Source organism: Mustela nivalis (assembly GCF_964662115.1).
Source record: "Mustela nivalis genome assembly, chromosome: 8".
NCBI classification, from domain to species: domain Eukaryota; kingdom Metazoa; phylum Chordata; class Mammalia; order Carnivora; family Mustelidae; genus Mustela; species Mustela nivalis.
The window spans coordinates 132,752,804-132,773,336 of record NC_139027.1 but is presented as its reverse complement, the minus strand read 5'-3'; the positions used below and the strand labels follow the sequence as shown (position 1 = coordinate 132,773,336).

The window sequence follows — 20,533 nt, the reverse complement described above, 5'->3', positions numbered from 1 at the left end:
GTCACCTGTTGTTTAAGGAAGAGGTTGCGCCCTTCGGTGCTGTGAGGCAGCCACATTTGATCGTGGGCTTGGGGAAGGAGGGAGAGAGAAGAGCAGTAGAGATGAAGGAACCTGTGGGCTGAGTGATAAAGGAACACAGAATATGGATGCCATAATTCCAGGTGACTTTTCAGATGCTAGTTCCAGAAATGTCTGAAGCCCGTGCACTTCCTGCTCTTGTGTTTACCATGATAACAACGGCTCTCACAGGAAGACAGCTGGGTGGGCTAGCGGACACCTACTGTCTTCGCTTTTCAGGTATCCTGGCTTCAGCACTCAGGGCCTGACCACTGGGCTGGAGCCCTCGCCGTGAGCTGTCTCTGTGCCTGAGACTCGCCCTGGGAATTCCCAAGCCTGTGGCCCGTCTGCCCGGTTACTGCAAAGGCCGGTCCCGCGTGATAGACTGCAGTGTCTCCTCAGATGGCCTCACAGGGCACCTTGCCAGGCCCTTTTTTCCTCTGGAGCCTGGCCTAGCTCACACAGGCCGCTCTGTGAGGCTGTGGGCAGGAGGCCTCTCTTGCCAGAAGTGTTCAGTTACCCCAGTGACATTCAATTGTTCCAAAGAGAAGAGGCCTGTATTTGGCAGCTCCTAGACCTGGATTCCAGGAAGCTCTGCCTGACTCCTTTCCTGTTTGTTTCCAATCTCAACCAGTCGGCCAGTATCACTTTCTACCAGGTTGCGTAAGTCCACAAGCTGCTCTCACTGTCTCTCTCGCTGTTGTCATACCACTCTGAGCTCACACTAGCCTGGGGGGAAGACATACGGCATATCAGCAGGAGTTTGGTGCTGCCCAGATAGACCCAAATTGCAGCTTGGCCCCGCCAAGTTTCCAGTTTCCAGGGATGTGTGACATACCCTAGAACAAAGATCCCAAGGTCTCTGCGCAGAAATGAGAGCCCTAGGATGGCATTTCAGCCCTACAGGAAGGACCCAGGGCCGTGTCTGTCTCCATCCTCTGCAGAGTAGTTTGGCAGGAGCGAGGAAAGCTGAAATTGGACATGCAACTCTGGAAGAAACTGCTTGAGAACTCAAATCCTGCCTTTGTCACTTATCAGCTATGTGACTTTCCGCAAATGACTCAACCTCTCTGTGCTCAGTTTCTGCATCTGCACTCTAGAGATGATAACAAAACCTCCCTTATTGGACTGTAGTAAGATGTAAGTCATTCGACACATGCAAAGGGCTCGGTACAATGTCTGGCACATAATAAAGTCTGAGCGAGCCCAAGAGATTATTATTATAATTATAACAATAACTATTAATATTAATATTCATGAAAGAAAGGCCATATTTATGCCCAAGGAGATATGGATAGTAATATTCATTGCAGCACAATTTTTAATAGTGACAGATTGAAAACCACCTGAGTATCTCCCAGTAGGGAATGGCTAAACCAATTACGGTACATCCTCACATGCCCACTATGGGTTTCTGTGCGGCAGTTGAGAAGAATGGGGCAGAGCTATATGGCCTGATATGAAAGGACTTCCAAAATATAGTGTTCAGCCAAAAAAAGCAAGAAGCAGAAGGATACAAAGAGCATGAAAACTCATGTAAAACACAAAAATGCAAAACAGTGTATCAGTAACATACATATGTAAATGCCCGGGGTGGGGGGGGGAACATCCAGAACAGTTGTCACCAGCCATATGTAGCTATTTACATTTAAATGTAAATTCATTAAAATTAAATAAAACTTCGGGACGCCTGGGTGGCTCAGTTGGTTAAGCAGCTGCCTTCGGCTCAGGTCATGATCCCAGCGTCCTGGGATCGAGTCCCACATCGGGCTCCTTGCTCCGCAGGGAGCCTGCTTCTCCCTCTGACTCTGCCTTCCACTCTGTCTGCCTGTGCTCGCTCTCACTCTCTCTCTTACAAATAAATAAATAAGGGGCGCCTGGGTGGCTCAGTGGTTAAGCCGCTGCCTTCGGCTCGGGTCATGATCTCAGGGTCCTGGGATCGAGTCCCGCATCGGGCTCTCTGCTCAGCAGGGAGCCTGCTTCCTCCTCTCTCTCTCTCTCTGCCTGCCTCTCTGCCTACTTGTGATTTCTCTCTGTCAAATAAATAAATAAAATCTTTAAAAAAAAAAAACTAAAAATAAAAAGAAAACAAATAAATAAATAAAATCTTTAAAAAAAAAAATTAAATAAAACTTCAAATACAGCTCCTCGGTGGTGTTAGCCACACTTAAGGTGCTCAGTGGCCACAGGAGGCCAGTGGCTGGGAGCTAGCATATTGGACTATCTCCAGATACATAGATGTAGACTGTCTCCATCACTGTAGTACATGCTGTTGGATGGTGCTGGTCTGTATGGTTTAAAAAAAAAAAAAGCCAAATTGAGGGAAAACTCCTGCCTAAAATAAGTAACTTGGAATAAACAACAATAACAACAAAAGCCAAATTGATAATAATAATTCCTTTGCCATAGATGGAGGAAGGCTGGCAGAATATTATTTATTCCTTTTTTTTTTTTTAAGATTTTATTTATTTATTTGACAGAGAGAGATACAGCTTGAGAGGGAACACAGCAGGGGGAGTGGGAGAGGGAGAAGCAGGCTCACTGCTGATCAGGGAGGCCAATGCGGGGCTCGATCCCAGGACCCCAGGATCATGACCTAAGCCAAATGAAGGCAGAAGAGTAATGACTGAGCCACCCAAGCACCCACTCATTTATTCTTTTCACAGGTGTTCATTGGGCGCTTGCTCTGTGCCAGGCAGTCTCCTCACACTGAGACCTGTGCTGTGACTACAACAGACCCAACTCCCTGCCCTTTTGGAGTTGTTGTTCCAGTGGGTAGGAGAAATAGGGGCTTTGGTTTGTTTAGGAGAAATAGGGGCTTTGGTGGAAAACAGAGCAGAGGGTATGGATGAAGAATGCTGGCAGATGGCCCAGAGTGATCATTAAAGACATTTTTTACACCTACCTGCATTTAAAAAAAAAAAAACAAAAACAAAAAACGAGGAGTCTGCCTTATTTGGGTAATTAAACATTTACAAAAGGAAACAAAAGTACCTCAGCCCTGCAGAGAGGAAACCTGGATTCCCGCCCCCGTTCTGTTCCTAACTCCCGCACTCCGTGCTGGCTTGACCATTCCAGTCTTCCATTTCTTTCCCTTGATGCACATTCGGCAAGGGCTCTGAGGCCCCGCCAGCTCTCCATCCTGTAACTGAATGCCTCCCCCCACTTTGTGCACCTGTCCCGGAAGCCCGTGGCCCACTGGTTGGAGATATTTGGAAGCGTTAACAGGTAAAGACTCTGCAGGAAACGGTTGCGAGAATCACAACAAACTGGGGTGCTTGAGTGGCTCAGCCGGGTAAGCATCCAACACTTGCCTTTGGCTCACATGATGATCTCGGGGTCTTGAGATCAAGCCCCACCTAGGGCTCTGAGCTCAGTGGGGAGTCTGCTTAAGATTCTCTCCCTCTCCCTCTGTCACTACCCCCTGCTCTCCTGCTCTTTCTAAATAAATAAGTAAAATCTTAAAAAAAAAAAAAAAGAAAGAAAAGAAAAGAATCATAACAAACTATGGACAGGGGAGGGGAGACTGGGAAGGGGGAAGGGGAGAAGAGAAGACCTGCAGCCAGCTTGAACCTCCATCAGTCTCCCCTGAGGGTTGCCTCTGGGCACCCAGGTTAAATCAACACAGAGTTTCTGAGAAGTTCTTATTAGAGTTGTGCAGACAGACACTTTGTAATAATAGCTAATATTTACCGAGCACTGAGCATGCTCTTGGCATCCTACATACGGATTAACTCATTTAATCCTCACAACTTTGTGGAGGTCAGTATAATTTATCAACCTCATTTGATAGGGGGGAAAATACCGCGAGGTTCCAACAAACTAAATTACACTGAGTGATTAGGTGGGGAGGCTGGGCTTCAGCCCAGGGGCCAGCCTCTACAGCCCTTGGTCTTAATCACTGTGCTTCTCACCTGCTTATAGATAACTAGAATATAAAACTGAAGAAATAAAGGCTTTTGCTGGTTTAAAGCAGTTCGTGCATGGGTTCTGGGTGCGCAGACCAAGGGGGCATTAATTCTGATTGAGGCTGTTGGGTCTTCTTGCTTCTGCTCTCATCAGCCCCTCTCTAGAATGCAAAGGAATCCTAAGTCAGACTATGGCCCTCAGCTCAAAATGCTCATAGCTCCCACCTCTTGTGGAGTAAAAGCCTTACTGTGTGTGATTCATCAGGCGTTCTGTGATGGCATCCCCTCCCCCCCGCCCCCCTGCATTACCTCTGCTCCCCTTCCTCCAGCTGCCTCCCAACTCCTCTCCTCCCTGCTGCCCCAACTCACCACCTTGGTCCCTCCCCTGGGCTCTGAAGCTTCCTGGTGGAGGTCAAGCCAGAGCTGAGCCTGGCAGGTGTATAGGTGTGTGTGAGCTTAAGAGAGTGGGAAGGGCAGGGGAGGGTTTCAGGGAAACTGTGTGTGTGTGAGGAGGTGGGGAGATAGAGAGAGAGAAAGGCAGAGAGCGTGGAGAGAGAGAGAGAGTTAATGAGAGAGAGAGAGAAAGGAAATGGTTCATTCAAGCAACATAAAAGCAAACCACCAGTGAGATCCATGTTCCTGAAAAGAAACTGAGAGATCACAAGTAGGCAGAGAGGCAGGCAGAGAGAGAGGTGGGGGAAGCAGGCTCCTTGCTGAGCAGAGAGCCTGATGAGGGGCTCGATCCCAGGACCCTGAGATCTTGACCCGAGCCGAAGGCAGAGACTTTAACCCACTGAGCCCCCCTGGCGCCCAACACTGTCATTCTTTTTCCTACTCTGCATAGTATTCTGTGATTTGATGGGTGACGTTTTATGCTACCAGTCTCCTCCTAATGGACAATGGGGTTGTTTTCCTTTGTTGTTGTTTGTTTTGTTTTGTTATTCCAACCCATGCTTTCCATAAATAATTGCATATAAATGTCATCTCACTCTCATGCAGGACAAACTCGTGGAAATGGAATTGCTGCGTCAAAAAGGCCTATGCAAGTATTATTTTGATAGATTCTGCCAATTGCCCTTCAGAGCGGTTGGGCTAGTTTATACTGCACCGGTATCAGGAATCCTGAAGGTGCCCTATGGCCTCAAACTCTTATCAGGCTTCCGGAACTTTGCGTGAGAGATGGACCCTGGTGGTTTACATTTGCATTTCTTAGAATGAGAGCCGAGGAGCGGTTTTCCCTTCTGTTTAACAGCCATGTGAGTTTCCTTCTTTATGAACTGTTTCCTTTGTCCTGTTTTTTTTTCTGTTGGACTGTTGTCCATTTTTCTTATCTAAGAGCTCTTCTTATACAAAGGAGGATAGCTCTTTGTGGTATGAGCTGCAAGGATTTCTCTGTGGTTTGTCATGTGTGTTTTGACTTTGCATACAGTGGCTTTTTTTCTCTTACCCTGTTTTCGCCATAAAGGTGTTTTTTGTTTTTTTTTTTAACGTAGTCAAATTTACTAATGTTTTCTTTTATGGCTTCTGGATATTTTTAAAAGAGATTTTATTTATTTCATTTGAGAGAGCAAGAGAGAGAGAGAGCACAGGGAATGGCAGAGGGAGAGGGGGAGGGACTCAGTAGACTTCCCACTGAGCACAGAGCCGAGGCGGGGCTCCATCCCGCCACTCTGAGACCAGGACCTGAACCGAAATCAAAACTCAGATGCCTAACCGGCCCAGCCACCCAGGCACCCTTATAACTTCTGGGTTTCTAATCATAGTTAGAAAGCCCTCTTTCCTATTTTCTTGTCATATTTTATAGTTCCATTGTTTATATGTTTTACAGTTCAGCCAAATGTTATGCTACTTCATGTCTCCTTCTGTAGCTTGCTGTTTTCTTGCCTTGATACATAGAGAAGCTTTAGTTCATTCACTGTCACCGCTGCATAGTATGTCATCATGTAACCAGTAAAACCGTATTTCTTTTTTTTTTTTTTTTTTTTTTTGGTGTTCTGATTCTTTTTTTTTTTTTTTTTAAACCCTATTTCATTAGCTTATTCCTCTAATAACAGAATTTAGTTTGCCTACAAATGTTCACAGTCAGACTCAGGGCTGCAGTGAACACTTGGTATATATCTCCTTATTCTCACTTGCCGGAGTTTCTTTGGAGCACAGACGTACAAGTAGAATTTCTGTCAATCTTTGGATGTAAAGCAGTATCTGATTCTGGTTCTAATTTGCATTTCCCTGATTAATCTGGAGATGGAACATCTTTTCATATGTTTCTCATGCTCACAGAAATGCCTTTCAAATCCTTCCATCCTTTTTCATTGGGATGATTATCTTTTCTTTCTTATCAATCTATATGAGTTCTTTATAAATTCTGGATTTAATTCCTTTGTTTTAGTGGTTACGAGTATCGTCTCCCAGCTTGTCACTCAATTTCCCCCTTTGTGAGGACTCTTGCCATAGAGGAAATATTTCAATTTTGATGTACTCCTATATATTAATCTTTTCCTTTACAGTCTGTGCTTTTGGGGCCTGGTTGAGGAAATCGCTCTCTCTCCAAAGTCTATGTGTTCCTTTCACTGTTTTTAGAGTTTTTGAAGAGAAAACATTTTTTTTTTTTTAATCTAAAATGATGCCACAGGAGACTGAGATGCTTTTATGTTTGTTGAAATGGGGTATGGGTTAAGAAAACCAAGAAACAGAGCTATAACCTCTGCCCATCCTGTGGCCTCTAGCTCTGGGCAATATTACATTTGCTGTCCTATGAGTTGATTGATGAGGGCCGGGCTCTGGGGTGTTAAGACCCTAGACTCAGATTTTCCCTCACTGTCTTTGATCAACACTCCTCTTTCCTGTCTGCCACTCTGGGGCTTAGCTGTGGCCATAGCTCCTTGCTTTGGCCCCCATTACTCTGCTCCGAGTACTGCTGCTAGCTCAAAGCCCTCCCCCGAGACTCAGAGGATGTGTAGGGGGAGGAAGGTGGAAAAACAGAAACAGCTGTTTTTCCTTCCTGAGACCATGACAATATCTGATTCTTCCAGACACCTGCTACAATGTAATGTCCTTGGCTAATTGGCTTTCCCTGTTGCTGTCATGGCCCTTCCTTTCCCCTAATCAGTGGTGACATTTGGAGCCCTGTCCATCTCTTGGGAGATTCCCAGCTTTGAAATGTCAGTGTTCTGGTCAGGACCCAGGCTGGACAGGGGCAGCAGGTAGCTTGGAGATAGGAGTCCTGTGACCTTCCAGCAGGAACTTTCCAGCACCTTCCCCATCTGGGGCCACTTTAGGATCTTGCTGGGCTTTTGGCATGACTTTTTAAGGCCCACCCATATCCTATTAAGGATAACAAAATGCACTCTCATGACCCATTAGATACAATTAGATGTAATCATGTGAATTCAGAAGCAGTTGACTAGTTGGCCTAATATTATATTTTGTAGACATTTTAATTAAGCTGATTAATTTCAATTTTTGCAGCTTCCTTTTTATATTCTGGAGTCAATATTGTTTTTAGGTCTAAAACATTGTTATGTTCACTTGAAATATTTGGAGCCTCTGGCCTCGCGTGTCCATTGGTAAAACTGCCCAGTGCCCAGCTTTCCTTCATAAGGCCCGGTTTGCCAAGCCCACTACAGCCCACAAAATCCCCAAGCTTTTGCCAAGCACCCTCCTGTGTATTAAATCATGAACTGCTTCCAGATCATTTTATATGTAACACTGGAGGATACTTACAGAGATTCTGTGTCCTCTTTGTCGAATCAAGGAGTATTTCCTGGACCCCCTTCATCTGTGTAAGATCTTGGAATGCGTTCTGAACCCTCTCCTACATATCAAATCGTGAGTTATCTGCAGAATACCATCTTGTACACAGTTATGGCCTCTATGCATTGCCTGCCCCCTCCTCATGTGGAATTGAGAAATATTTACAGAATTCCCTCCTATCTGTAGCAACACTAACTTCGTACAGATTCCTATGTTTAGGACCATGGAATCTTTATAGAGCACCCCTATTTTTTTTTTTTAAGATTTTATTTATTTATTTGACAGAGAGGGAGAGATCACAAGTAGGCAGAGAGGCAGGCAGAGAGAGAGAAAGAGGAGGAAGCAGGATCTCTGCTGAGCAGAGAGCCTGATGCGGGGCTTGATCCCAGGACTCTGGGATCATGACCTGAGCTGAAGGCAGAGGCTTCACCCACTGAGCCACCCAGGTGCCTTGAGCACCCCTGTTCTAGGTAGAGTCTGGGGAGTAGATACTCTCCTCCATGTAGAATCATTCATTGTTTGCAGAGCCCTCTTCAGGATCACCAACAGGTTGCAAAGTGCACCGGGAAATCAAGAAAGATCTACCTAGCCTTATTCTGTCTATAGAATTACATAATATTTGCAGTCTCCTCCTAGGTGTAAAAATACTAAAACGTTTACAGAGCATTCCCTGTATCTGGAATTTTAGGGTGTTTGGGTTAACTTTTCTTTCCTGTATATAGACTTATGAACTGTTTTTGAGGAACAACACCCTCATGTCACGGAATGTTGGCAGAGCTTCTTCTTGTGGCTTGAATCTGATATGACTTATAGAACTCCTGCCTCTACAAAATCACTGAGTGTTTGCAGAACCTCTTTGCTTATCTTTATGGAAAGTCTATAGAGCTTCTTTGTCTGTATAGACATAAGGAATTTTAGCTGAACCCCCTTCTTCTGTGTCAAATCATAGAATGTTGACTGAGCACACTACTGTGTAGAATCATAGAATTTACTAAGCACACTCCTTGCTATACAATTTCAGATATTTACATCCCCACTTACACATTGGAAAGAAGGAAGAGATACAAAGGATCACGATCACATCCTGGAGGGTCTTAAAGGTCAAATGAAGATTAGGCTTTGTTCTATAAGCTATAGGGAGTCACCAAAGTTTTTGATTACTAAAGCGACATGATGAAAATTATGTTCTCGGGGCACCTGGGTGACTCACTCAGTTAAGCTGCCTTCAGCTCAGGTCATGATCTTGGAGTCCTGGGATCGAGCCCCACATGAGCAGGGAGCCTGCTTCTCCCTCTCTCACTGCCTGCCATCCCCTCTGCTTGTATTCTCTCTCTCTCTCTCTGTCAAATAAAGAAAGAAAGAAGGAAAGAAAGAAAGAAAGAAAGAAAGAAAGAAAGAAAGAAAAGAAAGGAAAAGAAAATTATGTTATCTGACCTTAACATAGTAAAGGAAGTACATGAAATCAACTAAAGAGTAGTGGCTTAAGAATAATTTTTTAGGGGCACCTGGGTGGCTCAGTGGGTTAAGCCTCTGCCTTCGGCTCAGGTCATGATCCCAGGGTCCTAGGATCGAGCCCTGCACTGGGTTCTCTGCTCTGCAGGGAGCCTGCTTCCTCCTCTCTTTCTGCCTGCCTCTCTGTCTACTTGTGATCTCTGTCAGATAAATAAAGAAAAAATCTTAAAAAAAAAAAAATAATTTTTTAGGGGCGCCTGGATGGCTCAGTCGTTAGGCATCTGCCGTGGGCTCAGGTCGTGATCCCAAGGTCCAGGGATGGAGCCCCTCTGTGGGCTCCCTGCTCAGCAGGAGGCCTGCTTCCCTCTCATCCACTCCCCCTACATGTGTGCTGTGTTTGTCAGATAAACAGATAAAATCTTTAGAAAAAAAAAAAGGAATAATTTTTTAAACCAGAGGTGCCTGGGTGGCTGCCTTTGGCTTGGGTCATGATCTCAGGGTCTGGGATGGAGCCCCACATCCAGATCCCTGCTCAGCAGGCTGTCCACTCGCCCTCTGCCCCTCCCCCACCTTACGTGCAGGGCCCTTTCTCTTCTCTCCCTCTCTCAAATAAACAAATTTTAAAACAAAGCAAAAATTAAAGTACTGATTGATTTTACTAACTGCAATTATCTGTAGTAAATACTCTGATAAAAATAAAGACTCATTCTCTACTGCACGGATTAGCAAACTACAACCCAGAGGCCAAATCTGGCCTGTTACCTGACTTTGAAAATGAACTTTAATTGGAATACAGCCACATGAGCTGTTGTACAATCACAGAATTAAGTGGTTGTGACAGAGCCTGCAAAACCAAAAACATCTGTCCCTTTACAAAAGAAGTTTGTTCTTCTGTGCTTTAGTGGGAGGAGAAACACCCTGACTTTTTTTTTTTTTTTTAATATTTGGATTTTTGAGGTTTTTAAAAATTTTCTCACAGCCGACTCAGTTGAATTCATAAAGTTTCATTTACTCATTCTTTTAAAGATCTACATTGTGCCAGGCCTTAATTGAGGCACTGGGCGGCAGGGGTGGGGGCGGGCAAAGGTAGAAAGGAGACAGCCGTTCCTTGCCCTCAAAGAAATGTATAATCTAGCCAGAGCTGTCACATAATTTATAAGATGCCAGCTGTGTGACCTTGGACCTTTTTAGATTTCAGTTTCCTCATCTGCAGTTGAGGACAATGATAGTACCTGCCTGGAGATGTTTTTGTAAGGGTTGAGTGAGTTACTGTGCATTAAGTGCTTTAGAACAGTGCCTGACACTGAGTAAGTACTATTTAAGTGCTTCCTCAAATATGTGCACGCCCTTGAACAGACGTCCTTGTGTATACATACGTGTAAAACAGTGTAACTAGTGCTGTGTTAGAGCTGTGTAGAGTCACTCTACACAGGAGAGCTGTTCACTTGTGATATGTGTATGTCTGTATTATACTTCAGTTCTAAACAAAACACAACAGGGGTGCCAGGTGCTCAGTGAGTTAAGCATCCAACTTTTGATTTTGGCTCAGGTCATGCTTTCAGGGTCATGCACTGGTGTGGAGCCTGTTTAAGACTCTCTCCCTCTCCCACTACCCCTCTCTCCTGCTCATGCATTCTCTCTCTAAAACAAAACAAAACAAAACAAAACAAAACAGGAAAACCTTAACAAGTACAAAATCTGGGGGATAAAATGATGGCCACCAGGGCTAACTGGATTTAGGATTCAAATTATGTCATTAGGATTCAATTTCTTGTTGTTTGCATCAGTCTCTTTCCATATGCCAGCTTCATTGCCCGGCTCTACATGTTGATAAAATGGCTGCCATTGCTCCGGCCTCACAACCTTTCATATTTAAGTCTAGCATGAAAGAGAAAGTTGGTTTCTCCAAATGCACACATTTAAATATCTAGGAGTTGAATCTCATTGGCTCTGACCAGTCTGTCCGACCCCCAACCGATCACTATTACCAGAGGAATACAGTGTTCTGACTGACCCAGCGGGCTCATTATCATAACAAGTCTGAGGGTGGAAATGGAGTCAGCAACCCCAGAGAACCACAAGCAAAAGAAGGTTGTTCTCTTGTGGATAACAAAAGCTGTTCTGGAAGGTGAATGAACATTAAGTAGCTAAAAACGTTTAACAAATGCCTGGTACCTAGCCCTCGTTCTCATCATTTCTGGTAGCATTTATAAAAATGCCTGGCACATAGTTTGGTACTTGATAAACATTTGCTGAATGAGAAAATTACTTTTTGGCACACCTGGGTGGCTCAGTATGTTGAACATTTGAGTCTTCATCTTGGCTCAGGTCTTGATCTCAGGGTTGTAAGTTCAAGCCCCTCACTGGGCTCCACACTGGGCATGGAGCCTACTTCAAAACAAAACAAAACAAAGCAAAGCAAAATAAAACAAAAAAAAGAAAGTTAGTTCTATCAGCGAATACTTCCCAGGAGCAATGCTTATGCCTTAGGCCTTCCTGTCCAGGACAGAAAAGACAGTGGCAGAATTTTTAAAAGGGGTATAAATCAGTCTTTGATGGCAAAGACATTTTATAGCCCTCTCTAGAATCAACATTCTTGGAAGACTTTTGCTGACTCTTTTATACCAGTTCCTCATATCTTTCTCTCTGCAGAGGAGTTTCACGGCAGAAGAACAGAACCTTGGAAAAGTCGAATCATAGCAACTTTGGGTGAGGCAGGAAGTCACAGGAACCCTCACTCACTGCTGCGGGGAGTGTAAATTGGTACACCCATTTTGAAAAACAATTTGGAAATAGTTTAGTAGAAGATGTGCAAACCCGATTACTCAGTAAATCCACTCTCATATGTATGTGTTCTGGAAAAACTTGTTTACATGCACAGGATATGTGTAGAAGGGTAATATCAGGGGCGCCTGGATGGCTCAGTGGGTTAAAGCCTCTGCTTTCGGCTCAGGTCATGATCCCAGGACCCTGGGAGCCCGACATCAGGCTCTCCGCTCTGCAGGCAGCCTGCTTCCCGCCCCTCTCTCTCTGTCTGCCTCTCTGCCTACTTGTGATTTCTCTCTCTGTCAAATAAATAAAATCTTAAAAAAAAAAAAAAAATAGAAGGGTAATATCACTGTAGAACAAACCACTCTAAGCTTAGTGTGTAAACAAGAACTATTTTATTATGCTCATGGATGTGGAAAGGGCACAGCAGGGACAGCATATCTGGGGCTTCAGCTGGGAAGACGGGTCTAGGGTGACTTCACAGCAAGGGCCTGGAATATCTAAAGAGTCATTCTCTCTCATGTTTTGGGATTGATGCTGACTATTGATCAGAGCACCCATGTGTGGCCACTCCATGGGGCTTCCTCAGAGCATGGTGGCTAAAGGTTCCAAAGGTGTGTGTCCCAACCAACAAGTCAGAAGCTGTATAGTATCATTTCCACGTCTTTTTATTGGCTTGTAAGTGATTCATAATCCCACCCAGATTCAAAGAAAGGGGAATTAAAGAAAGTTCTAGAAGCGCATGAAGATGGGAAATATTGCTGAGACCATCTCTGGAAAATACACTCTACCACAGAGGTCCATTGCAGCAGTGTTTGCATTAGGCCACAGGCCCTTATCCAAATCCCAGCGGGCCAGATGTGCTTTGATATAGTGAAGGTCACAGAATTTTGAAAGGTTATACGATACATACACTGAATATTTATATAACACCCCTTGAGAGGGATAGGTCAGTCTGTAAACAAAAAAATCTACATATTTCCTCAGTGGAACGTATGAATATTCACACTGAGATAAAGATTATAGTTAGCTTTCTGTCTATTGAGGTCGAGTTTCACCACTGAAGATGTTTAGGCTGGGTCAGGTCTGGCTGCTGAATAAATTATGAAAAGCCTTTTAGGTCTTAGGTTTTTTTGGATTTTGAATTTTAGCAAAGGACTGATGGGCCGGTAATAGTAAAAAAGGAAACAACCTGAACAGATAGATATCATCATGGAAGAAGAAAAGTGTGGCCTTGTTATGCAGTGAAATGCCACATACTAGTGCAAATGAGTAAAGTTGAGCTACTTGCTTCACTGTGGTTATAGCTCATAAAAATAATGTTGAGAGAATGCATGTTGCAGAGAAGTATATTCATGATCAGTTAGGGTAAGCCATGATAAGCTGCAGTAGTAAACAGCCCCTGTATCTCAGAGGCTTAAAACAAAGCTTTATGTCTTGATCAGGATGGGGTTGGGGGTATTTCCTCTTCACCCTGGAACTCAGCTGGTGGGGCATCAGCTCTGCAGAACATTGGTGGTTACTGTGGCAGAGGGAAAAGAGTGGCAAAGGAAGTACTGCCTGGCTGAAGGTTACCAGGGTGAGCCCCCCAGTCAACACTCAGTCAACGGGCATTCCTGGTGCAGGAAGCGTTCAGTGCCAGGGTTCTCGGACACAGAGAGCAGTTACACACATGTCAATGATCTTTATCTGCTCATGCCTCTGGGAGTTTGAACTGAGATAGTCATTGCTCTGTGATGTTATCATACTACTGGTGATTAGTGTCGGTGGATTGAGCAATGGCTTCCTAGGGGCGGATTCCTGGAACCTCCAGTAGAGTCAGAGAGGGTAGGAAGGGCATGGATTCACTTGTGACCTTACTCTATGCTGTGGGTCCTTTTCTTTATGTGTTTGATTTGGGCAAGCCTGTTTACTGGGTGCTGACAAGCACACATGAGACCCAACTTGTGCTCTCTGGGGTTTCTCCAGGGACCTCCCTTTCTTTAGTTTACTCCCCTCCTCCAGAACCTTCAAGGGCTCCCTATGGCCCACAGGAAAGAGTGTGAGAACAGCAACAGTGACTGAGTACCTGCCGTGTGCCAGATGCTTTACAGATACTATCGCAAATCTTCCTCGTAGAAACCTCTGGAGGAAGGAATCAGATGTGGAAATGGAGGCTTAGAAAGGTAGAATGACTTGTCCAGATCATAGGGTGAGAACAAGGAAGGGGCAGGACTGGCTGGTCGCCAGATCTTTCTGACTCAGGGCCCCCTGCTGAGCCACAGGGGTCAAGGCACCTCCAGCCTTGCCCCTTTTTTTTCCCTTGTCCTGGGGCTGACAGGCTGCTCCAACCAGGCGCGCCTCCTTTAACTGCCCTTTGAGCCAGCCTGTCTCAATTCCCCTTCAAAGACCATCTAGAATCTCACGGAACGCCTCCCCCTGACTGTTGCCCGGGTCCTGTCCCTACCATCTTGTACCACAGTTACCTATTCTCCTGTCGGTCCTGCCACTTGGACTCTGAGAACCTCCTCTTGGGCCCCTGTGGACCCACCAAGGCCAACATGCTCAGAGCACACCTGTGATTTCTTCATTCCTCCAGCAATTATTGAGCACCTACTAGGTGCCTGGCACTAGGTGCTAGATGCAAGGATATAGCACAAAAGGAAACAAAACCCCTCTCATCATGGAGCTTATATTCTGATACAGGACACAGAAAACAAATAAATAAACAGATACATGTATAATATCATGTCAGGGATGAAAAGTACTATCAAAATTAAAAAAAAAAAAAAAGCTAAGTAAGGGGAGAGAGAGTTCTGGCATGGAAAGGTATTTTAGAAGAAAGCTCTCTTCGGGGGGTACCACCTGAGCAGAGACCAGTATGCAGTGAACTTGTTTGACCAACGGCTGAATGGGAGAGGAGGGAATGAATGAATGGACGCATGTTTGAGCAAGCTGGAAACCTAACATGAGACGAAAAGGTTGAAAAAAATCCCAATCTTTCTCAGTACCGTGTTATTTCTGATAGGACAGGAGTGAAGATTGGTCATCAGTACCTAGCCTAGATGTAGGAAGGCTTCTCTGTCTCTTTTTATAGGGGAACAGCAGAATTCCATGCCCGCCGAGGCTAAGTTGGAGGCCAAAGGTGAGGACATTTGCTTTGATTTGGTTGCATCTCCACAACTCCCCTTCCTAACTGGAGCCCATTTTGTGAACTCCAGAGGGGCCAGAGCCTCTTTTTCCTCGTGGGGTCAGAAGTGTAGAAGTCCCTGAAATATTTCCAGACCCCACCCCTCAGCCCCCATGCACCGAAGAAGGCGATCCTAGGAGTGCCATTTTATGGATGGGGAATGACGGAGTGCTGGATTCCAACAGAGTCTTTCAAAAAGTCAGGTCAGCCTGCTCTCAAGGCTGGAAGTACCTCTTCCCCTAGGCTTCCAGAGCACTCAGTCTCCCGGCTTTGCCTCCTGCCTCTGCGTCTGCTTGGCAGAGTCACACTTTCCTACTACTGTGCCATTCAAAGAGGGACTTCCTCAAACCTTGGGGGCAGCTCTCCCTCTCTTCCTCAGAACCACGTCCCACAGATGGTTTCAAGGTGTGCTTTTCCTTTGCATTTTCAGAAGCTTGAAGCAGCTTTCCATTGGTTTATTGGCCATTTAGATACCTTTTATGAAATGCCTGGTAAAGTCTTTTTTTTTTTTTTTAACTTATTTGGTTGTCAGTCTTGTTGTCTCTGTAAGTCGGTGGTTTTTTTTTTTTTTTTTAAAGATTTATTTATTTATTTGACAGACAGAGATCACAAGGAGGCAGAGAGGCAGGCAGAGAGAGAGGAGGAAGCAGGCTCCCCGCTGAGCAGAGAGCCCGATATGGGGCTCGATCCCAGGACCCTGGGATCATGACCCGAGCCGAAGGCAGAGGCTTTAACCCACTGAGCCACTCAGGTGCCCCAAGTGGGTGGGTTAAAAAAAAAAAAAAAATTCTGTATGAGTTCTTATAAGCTATGTATTTCTATTTCTTTTTACAGTGCTGCCTGTCATTTTCCTTACCGGTGCCTTTTGATGATGAGAAATTATTATTTTATTTTATTTTTTTAAAAGATTTTATTTATTTGACAGACAGAGGTCACAAGTAGGCAGAGAGGCAGGCAGAAAGGGAGGGGATAGCAGGCTCCCTGCTGAGCAGAGAGCCCCATGCAGGGCTCCATCCCAGCACCCCAGGACTATGACCTGAGCTGAAGGCAGAGGCTTTAACCCACTGAGCCACCCAGGCACCCTGAGAAATTCTTATTTTAAACAGCCCTTTTAATCAAAATTTCCCCTCTGTTTAGTGTTTGTTCCTCTGACAAATCTCTGCCCACCCCAAAGACATGAAGATATTCTTCTTCATCTAAAAGCTTTTTTGTGACCTTTCGCATTCAGATTTACAATCCATCTTGAAATGATTTTATGGATAGTATAAGTTAGGAGTGAACAGTCTCCCCCCCCCCCCCACGTGGAAATCTAATTGATCCAGCACTGGTTCAGTTAAACAAAAACATTGCATAGTGACGTACAGCTGCTCATTGTATCATTCGTTCAAGTTCTCCATAGGTTAAAAAAACGTTTTAAATAAAATGTTGGGAGAAATTATGAAAAAAAGGTACAGACGCTGCTGTAGGTAAATAAATACTATGGAAATAAGTCCAAATGCAATGGATAAGTCTTAATTTGATATTGTTGAGAAAAACAGCTATAAAAGACATCCTTCAGGCAATTGGGGAAATTTGGGAATGCACTGGCTATTTTGGCCTATTACAGTGTAATCGTTCATTCTCGTAGGTGTGATATTATTATTGTGCTTATATAGGAGAACGTAATCTTTCGCTGAAGGATTTCTGCATGAAATACCACCAGTAAGGCAACAACTTACTTTTAAATAATTTGGGAGGGGCGCCTGGGTGGCTCAGTGGGTTAAGCCGCTGCCTTCGGCTCAGGTCATGATCTCAGAGTCCTGGGATCGAGTCCCGCATCGGGCTCTCTGCTCAGCAGAGAGCCTGCTTCCCTCTCTCTCTCTCTGCCTGCCTCTCCATCTACTTGTGATTTCTCTCTGTCAAATAAATAAATAAATAAATCTTTAAATAATTTGGGAGTGGGGTGGGATCTGGACTTAGGAATATAGAGAGATGAATCTGGAAAAATGATGACACTCGCTGAATCCAGGTGGAGAGTGTACAGGTGCTGCTTGTACCGTTCTTTCAACTTCTCTGTATGTTTGAAAATGATTACTACAGACATGGCGGGGTGGGGGCCCAAGGTGTGGGTCCAACAAGAAGTAGTTGCTGGTCAGATTATTCCAGCTACTTCGACACTTCTGCTTGAGGGCCTCAGCTCAGCGATTTCATTTATTCTAAATCAGATGCCTGCGGCTGCGGGCAGCACTGGGTCCATTTTACAAACAATGAATAGAATCTGAAGGGTAAGTGACTTAGCCTAAAGTCACACAGCCAGCTGAGACCAAGCCAAGATTTGAACCCCAATGTGAGTCAAAATTCTCTGCTTTTCTTTTTTGTTGTTTATGCTTCTTCTGGCCCATCCCACTTCCTAAGGGTGTTGGTCAGGTGAGAGCCAAGTGCATTTACCATGTGCTGGACTCTGTGTGCATTATGCAAATCCTCACAACGACCCCATGCAGTTATTACTAATAATAACCCCCACCTTACTGAGAGGCACAGAGAGGTTAAGTAACTTGCCTAAAGTCACTCAGCTAAGAACGGAAGAGCTAGGAGTTGGGGAACCTAGACGGCGTGGTTCTAGAGCCCTTGCTTGAAGGGCAAAACACCGTAAAAAGTAGAAATCACTTTAGGAATAGAAAGCAGGATTATTGATGGTTCTCAAAGAATTCTGAAAAGTCCTCTCTCCTCCTGACAGCTTCTGCCATTCCAAGACAGCCTCTTCAGGTTTGAAATGTGCCTACACAGGGAATACTTTCCTCCCCAATTCAGCTGGGAGCTTCCTGAAGCTGGGGCTAGTTTTTCTGGCCCTCACAGTGAGTTTGTAGAGACTGCCTCATGTCTCTGGAGGTCTTCTGGCCTGGGGCTGATCTTAAAGCATTGTTGTGGTTGTGCTCGCAGACTATTCTATGGAGTAGGATGCCAATTTACCTGCAGGATGAGAATTAGGAGCCCCAGGGCATGCTGAACTAAATTACCACCTAGTGGTCCCAGGTCTGGTGGCCTTGGGAGACAGCTCAGTTTGCTGCTTCTCCGTCTATAACAAGAATAAGAAGAGCACACGTTTTAGGGCTGCTGGGGCAGTTTAATGAGATAAGTGAAGACCCGCGTCTTTCAACCCAAGCGTTCACGTTGATAACTGTTATCATTACACTCCTTATGGTTCTGCGGGATGTGGACCTTGCCTTGCCTAGGGATCTAATCTCATTCCCGCCGCACTGCTTCGCCTCACTTGATTTTATCTATCCTGGCCTTGGTTAAGCTGGGGACAGAGGAAGCTCTTTAACCTCAGGGCCTTTGTGCCCGCCTTTCGCCCTATTACGTCTCATCTCAGGTCACCTGCTCAACGATGCCTTCCTTGACCACGCTAGCCTGACTCCAAGACATTCTCCTATTTTATTGCGTTCATATCATTTATCAGTTCCCGATATTATGAATTGATTTGTCTCCTTTTCTCCTCCCATTTGAGTGTAAGTTCACGAGGGCAGATTTTGTCTATTTTGTTCTTTGTAGCATCCCCAGCACCAAGAACAGTGTCTGGTCTATGTCTGGCCTTCAATAAATGGTGAAATGAATGAACGAATGAATGAATGAGTGAGTGAAGGTGTATACCGAGCCCCTATGCCTACAATCTCCGCTCCACTGCCGCAGCAGGCGACCAGCCGCGTCCGACATTGCAGACGGCCCCTTGGCTCTGGGGCTGGGGGCGCCCACGAGCGGAGCCGACCGGCATTTGAGCGACGCTCCCCGAAAGCCTGGGCGGTGGCTGCGCCAGAAGAGGGGCTGTCGCCATTTAGCGACGTTCCCTGAGGGCCGCCGCTCCGCCGCGGGAGCCGGACCGGGGGGTCGGGCAGGCAGCGCGCGCGCGCCGGTCTTTTGCGACGGTGCCCGGCGGCGCTAGTCCCGCCCCCGCCCCGCCTCCCGCGCTGTCCGCCCCGCCCCGTCTCTGCCGCTGCGCTCGCTTCGGGCCGCTCAGGCCCCCCGCCCGCTTCATGTGGCCCGGCCCGCGGCGGCCGGCGGCAGGGAGCGGTGAGGCGGCGGCTGGGAGCGGCGGCCGGAGAGGCCCGGGAGGTGGTGACCGAGGCCCAGGCAGCGGCGGCGGCCCAGGAGGCGGCGGACGGGGAGCGGCGGGAGCAGGCCCGGCCCGGCCCGGCTCGCCAGCGGCCGCCCGGCTTGCAGCATGCGCGTCCGCCGGGGGCTGCTGCGGCTGCCGCGCCGCTCGCTGCTCGCCGCGCTCTTCTTCTTCTCGCTCTCGTCCTCGCTGCTCTACTTCGTCTATGTGGCGCCCGGCATAGGTAGGAAGGGAGCCTGGAGTCCTGGTTGGGGGCTGCCACTCCGGCCTCGGCGCGGGGGGGGATCCCGGAACCCCCCCGCCCCACCCTGACGGAACTCCCGTCCTCAGAGGACCCCGGCCCGAGCCTGGCCCTCAGAATACTGTGGGGACCCCGGCCCGACCCTCAGGAGACCCCACGCCCGACCCTCATGGGACGCCGGGACATTCCCGCTTTCTGCACCCCGACCGGCCCTGGAACCCACACCCGCACCCCGCTAGCCTCCCACGCATCCCCCGGTCCTCCTAACCCCATCCCCTGGCGAACCCGACCGTACCTCCACCCCCGCCCCCCGGGCCGGGACTCCCCCTTTCCCGCCCTTGCCTCGCTCGAGCCCCTCTTCCCGCTGCTAGGCTCGAGAACTCCCGTTCCTCCTCCCCCGGGGTCTCCCGCGCCCTGGTTCCCGGCATTCCGCGGACCCCTGAACCTCCTCCGCCCGCCTGCTAATCCTCGCCGAGCCCAGGGGCTCGGGGCTCGAGGTGCCCCACCTCCCCGGTTCCCATCCATCCTTCCCCTCTCTCCTCCCGGGTGAGTTCACCGTTTCCTGCGCCCCCTCCCTATCCTTTCTTCCCTCCACTTTCCTGTTACATCCACCTCCGGGTCCTCCTCCCCAGCATACACATTCTCTCCTCTTCTTGGCGGCCCCTTTCCTCACCGGGTGACACCCCCCCACCTTATGGAGGTCCACCCCCATTCAATCTAACCCTTGAGCGACCCAGGCCGTCTCCCCTGCTGTCTCCTTCCTCCTCCCCCAAGGGCACACCCTTGTTGTTACCTCCGCCCCTGTACCTCTTTTCCTTCCCCAAATTCTCTGCGCCCCTACCCCTCCACCCCCACCCCGCTCCGGTCCTCGGCCACAGTTTCCTCCTTGAACGAAGACTTGGGGAAAGGTTTGTCTGGATGTTTCCACGCTTTTACTGCTCCCCCCCCCCCCCCCCCCCAGTCTCAAGGTAGAAGGTGGCCCTTTAGTATCCTACGGCTCCTGCTCAGGGACCGAGAGGACATGTAAATTGGCCCTAGAGGAGAATTTGTGATAAGAGCCTTGGGGAAATGGTGCCAGGTGGGAGGGAGGAGCA

The 20,533-nt window shown here is 47.1% G+C and overlaps 1 protein-coding gene across 2 annotated transcripts in view; it reads left to right on the top strand.

Moving 5' to 3' along the window:
• The first annotated feature begins 3,194 nt into the window (after positions 1 to 3,194).
• B4GALT5 (beta-1,4-galactosyltransferase 5) overlaps positions 3,195 to 20,533 on the top strand; it is a 93,381-nt gene continuing 76,042 nt past the window's right edge. The window contains exon 1 of one of the 2 annotated variants that reach the window (XM_082744889.1): positions 3,195 to 3,285. In XM_082744889.1, coding sequence (XP_082601015.1) covers positions 3,210 to 3,285 — 76 coding nt within the window. In that variant the 5' untranslated portion in view covers positions 3,195 to 3,209. Of the gene's footprint in view, positions 3,286 to 19,078; positions 19,422 to 20,533 lie in introns of those variants that run through there. The other variant, XM_082744888.1, reaches the window with a different exon arrangement.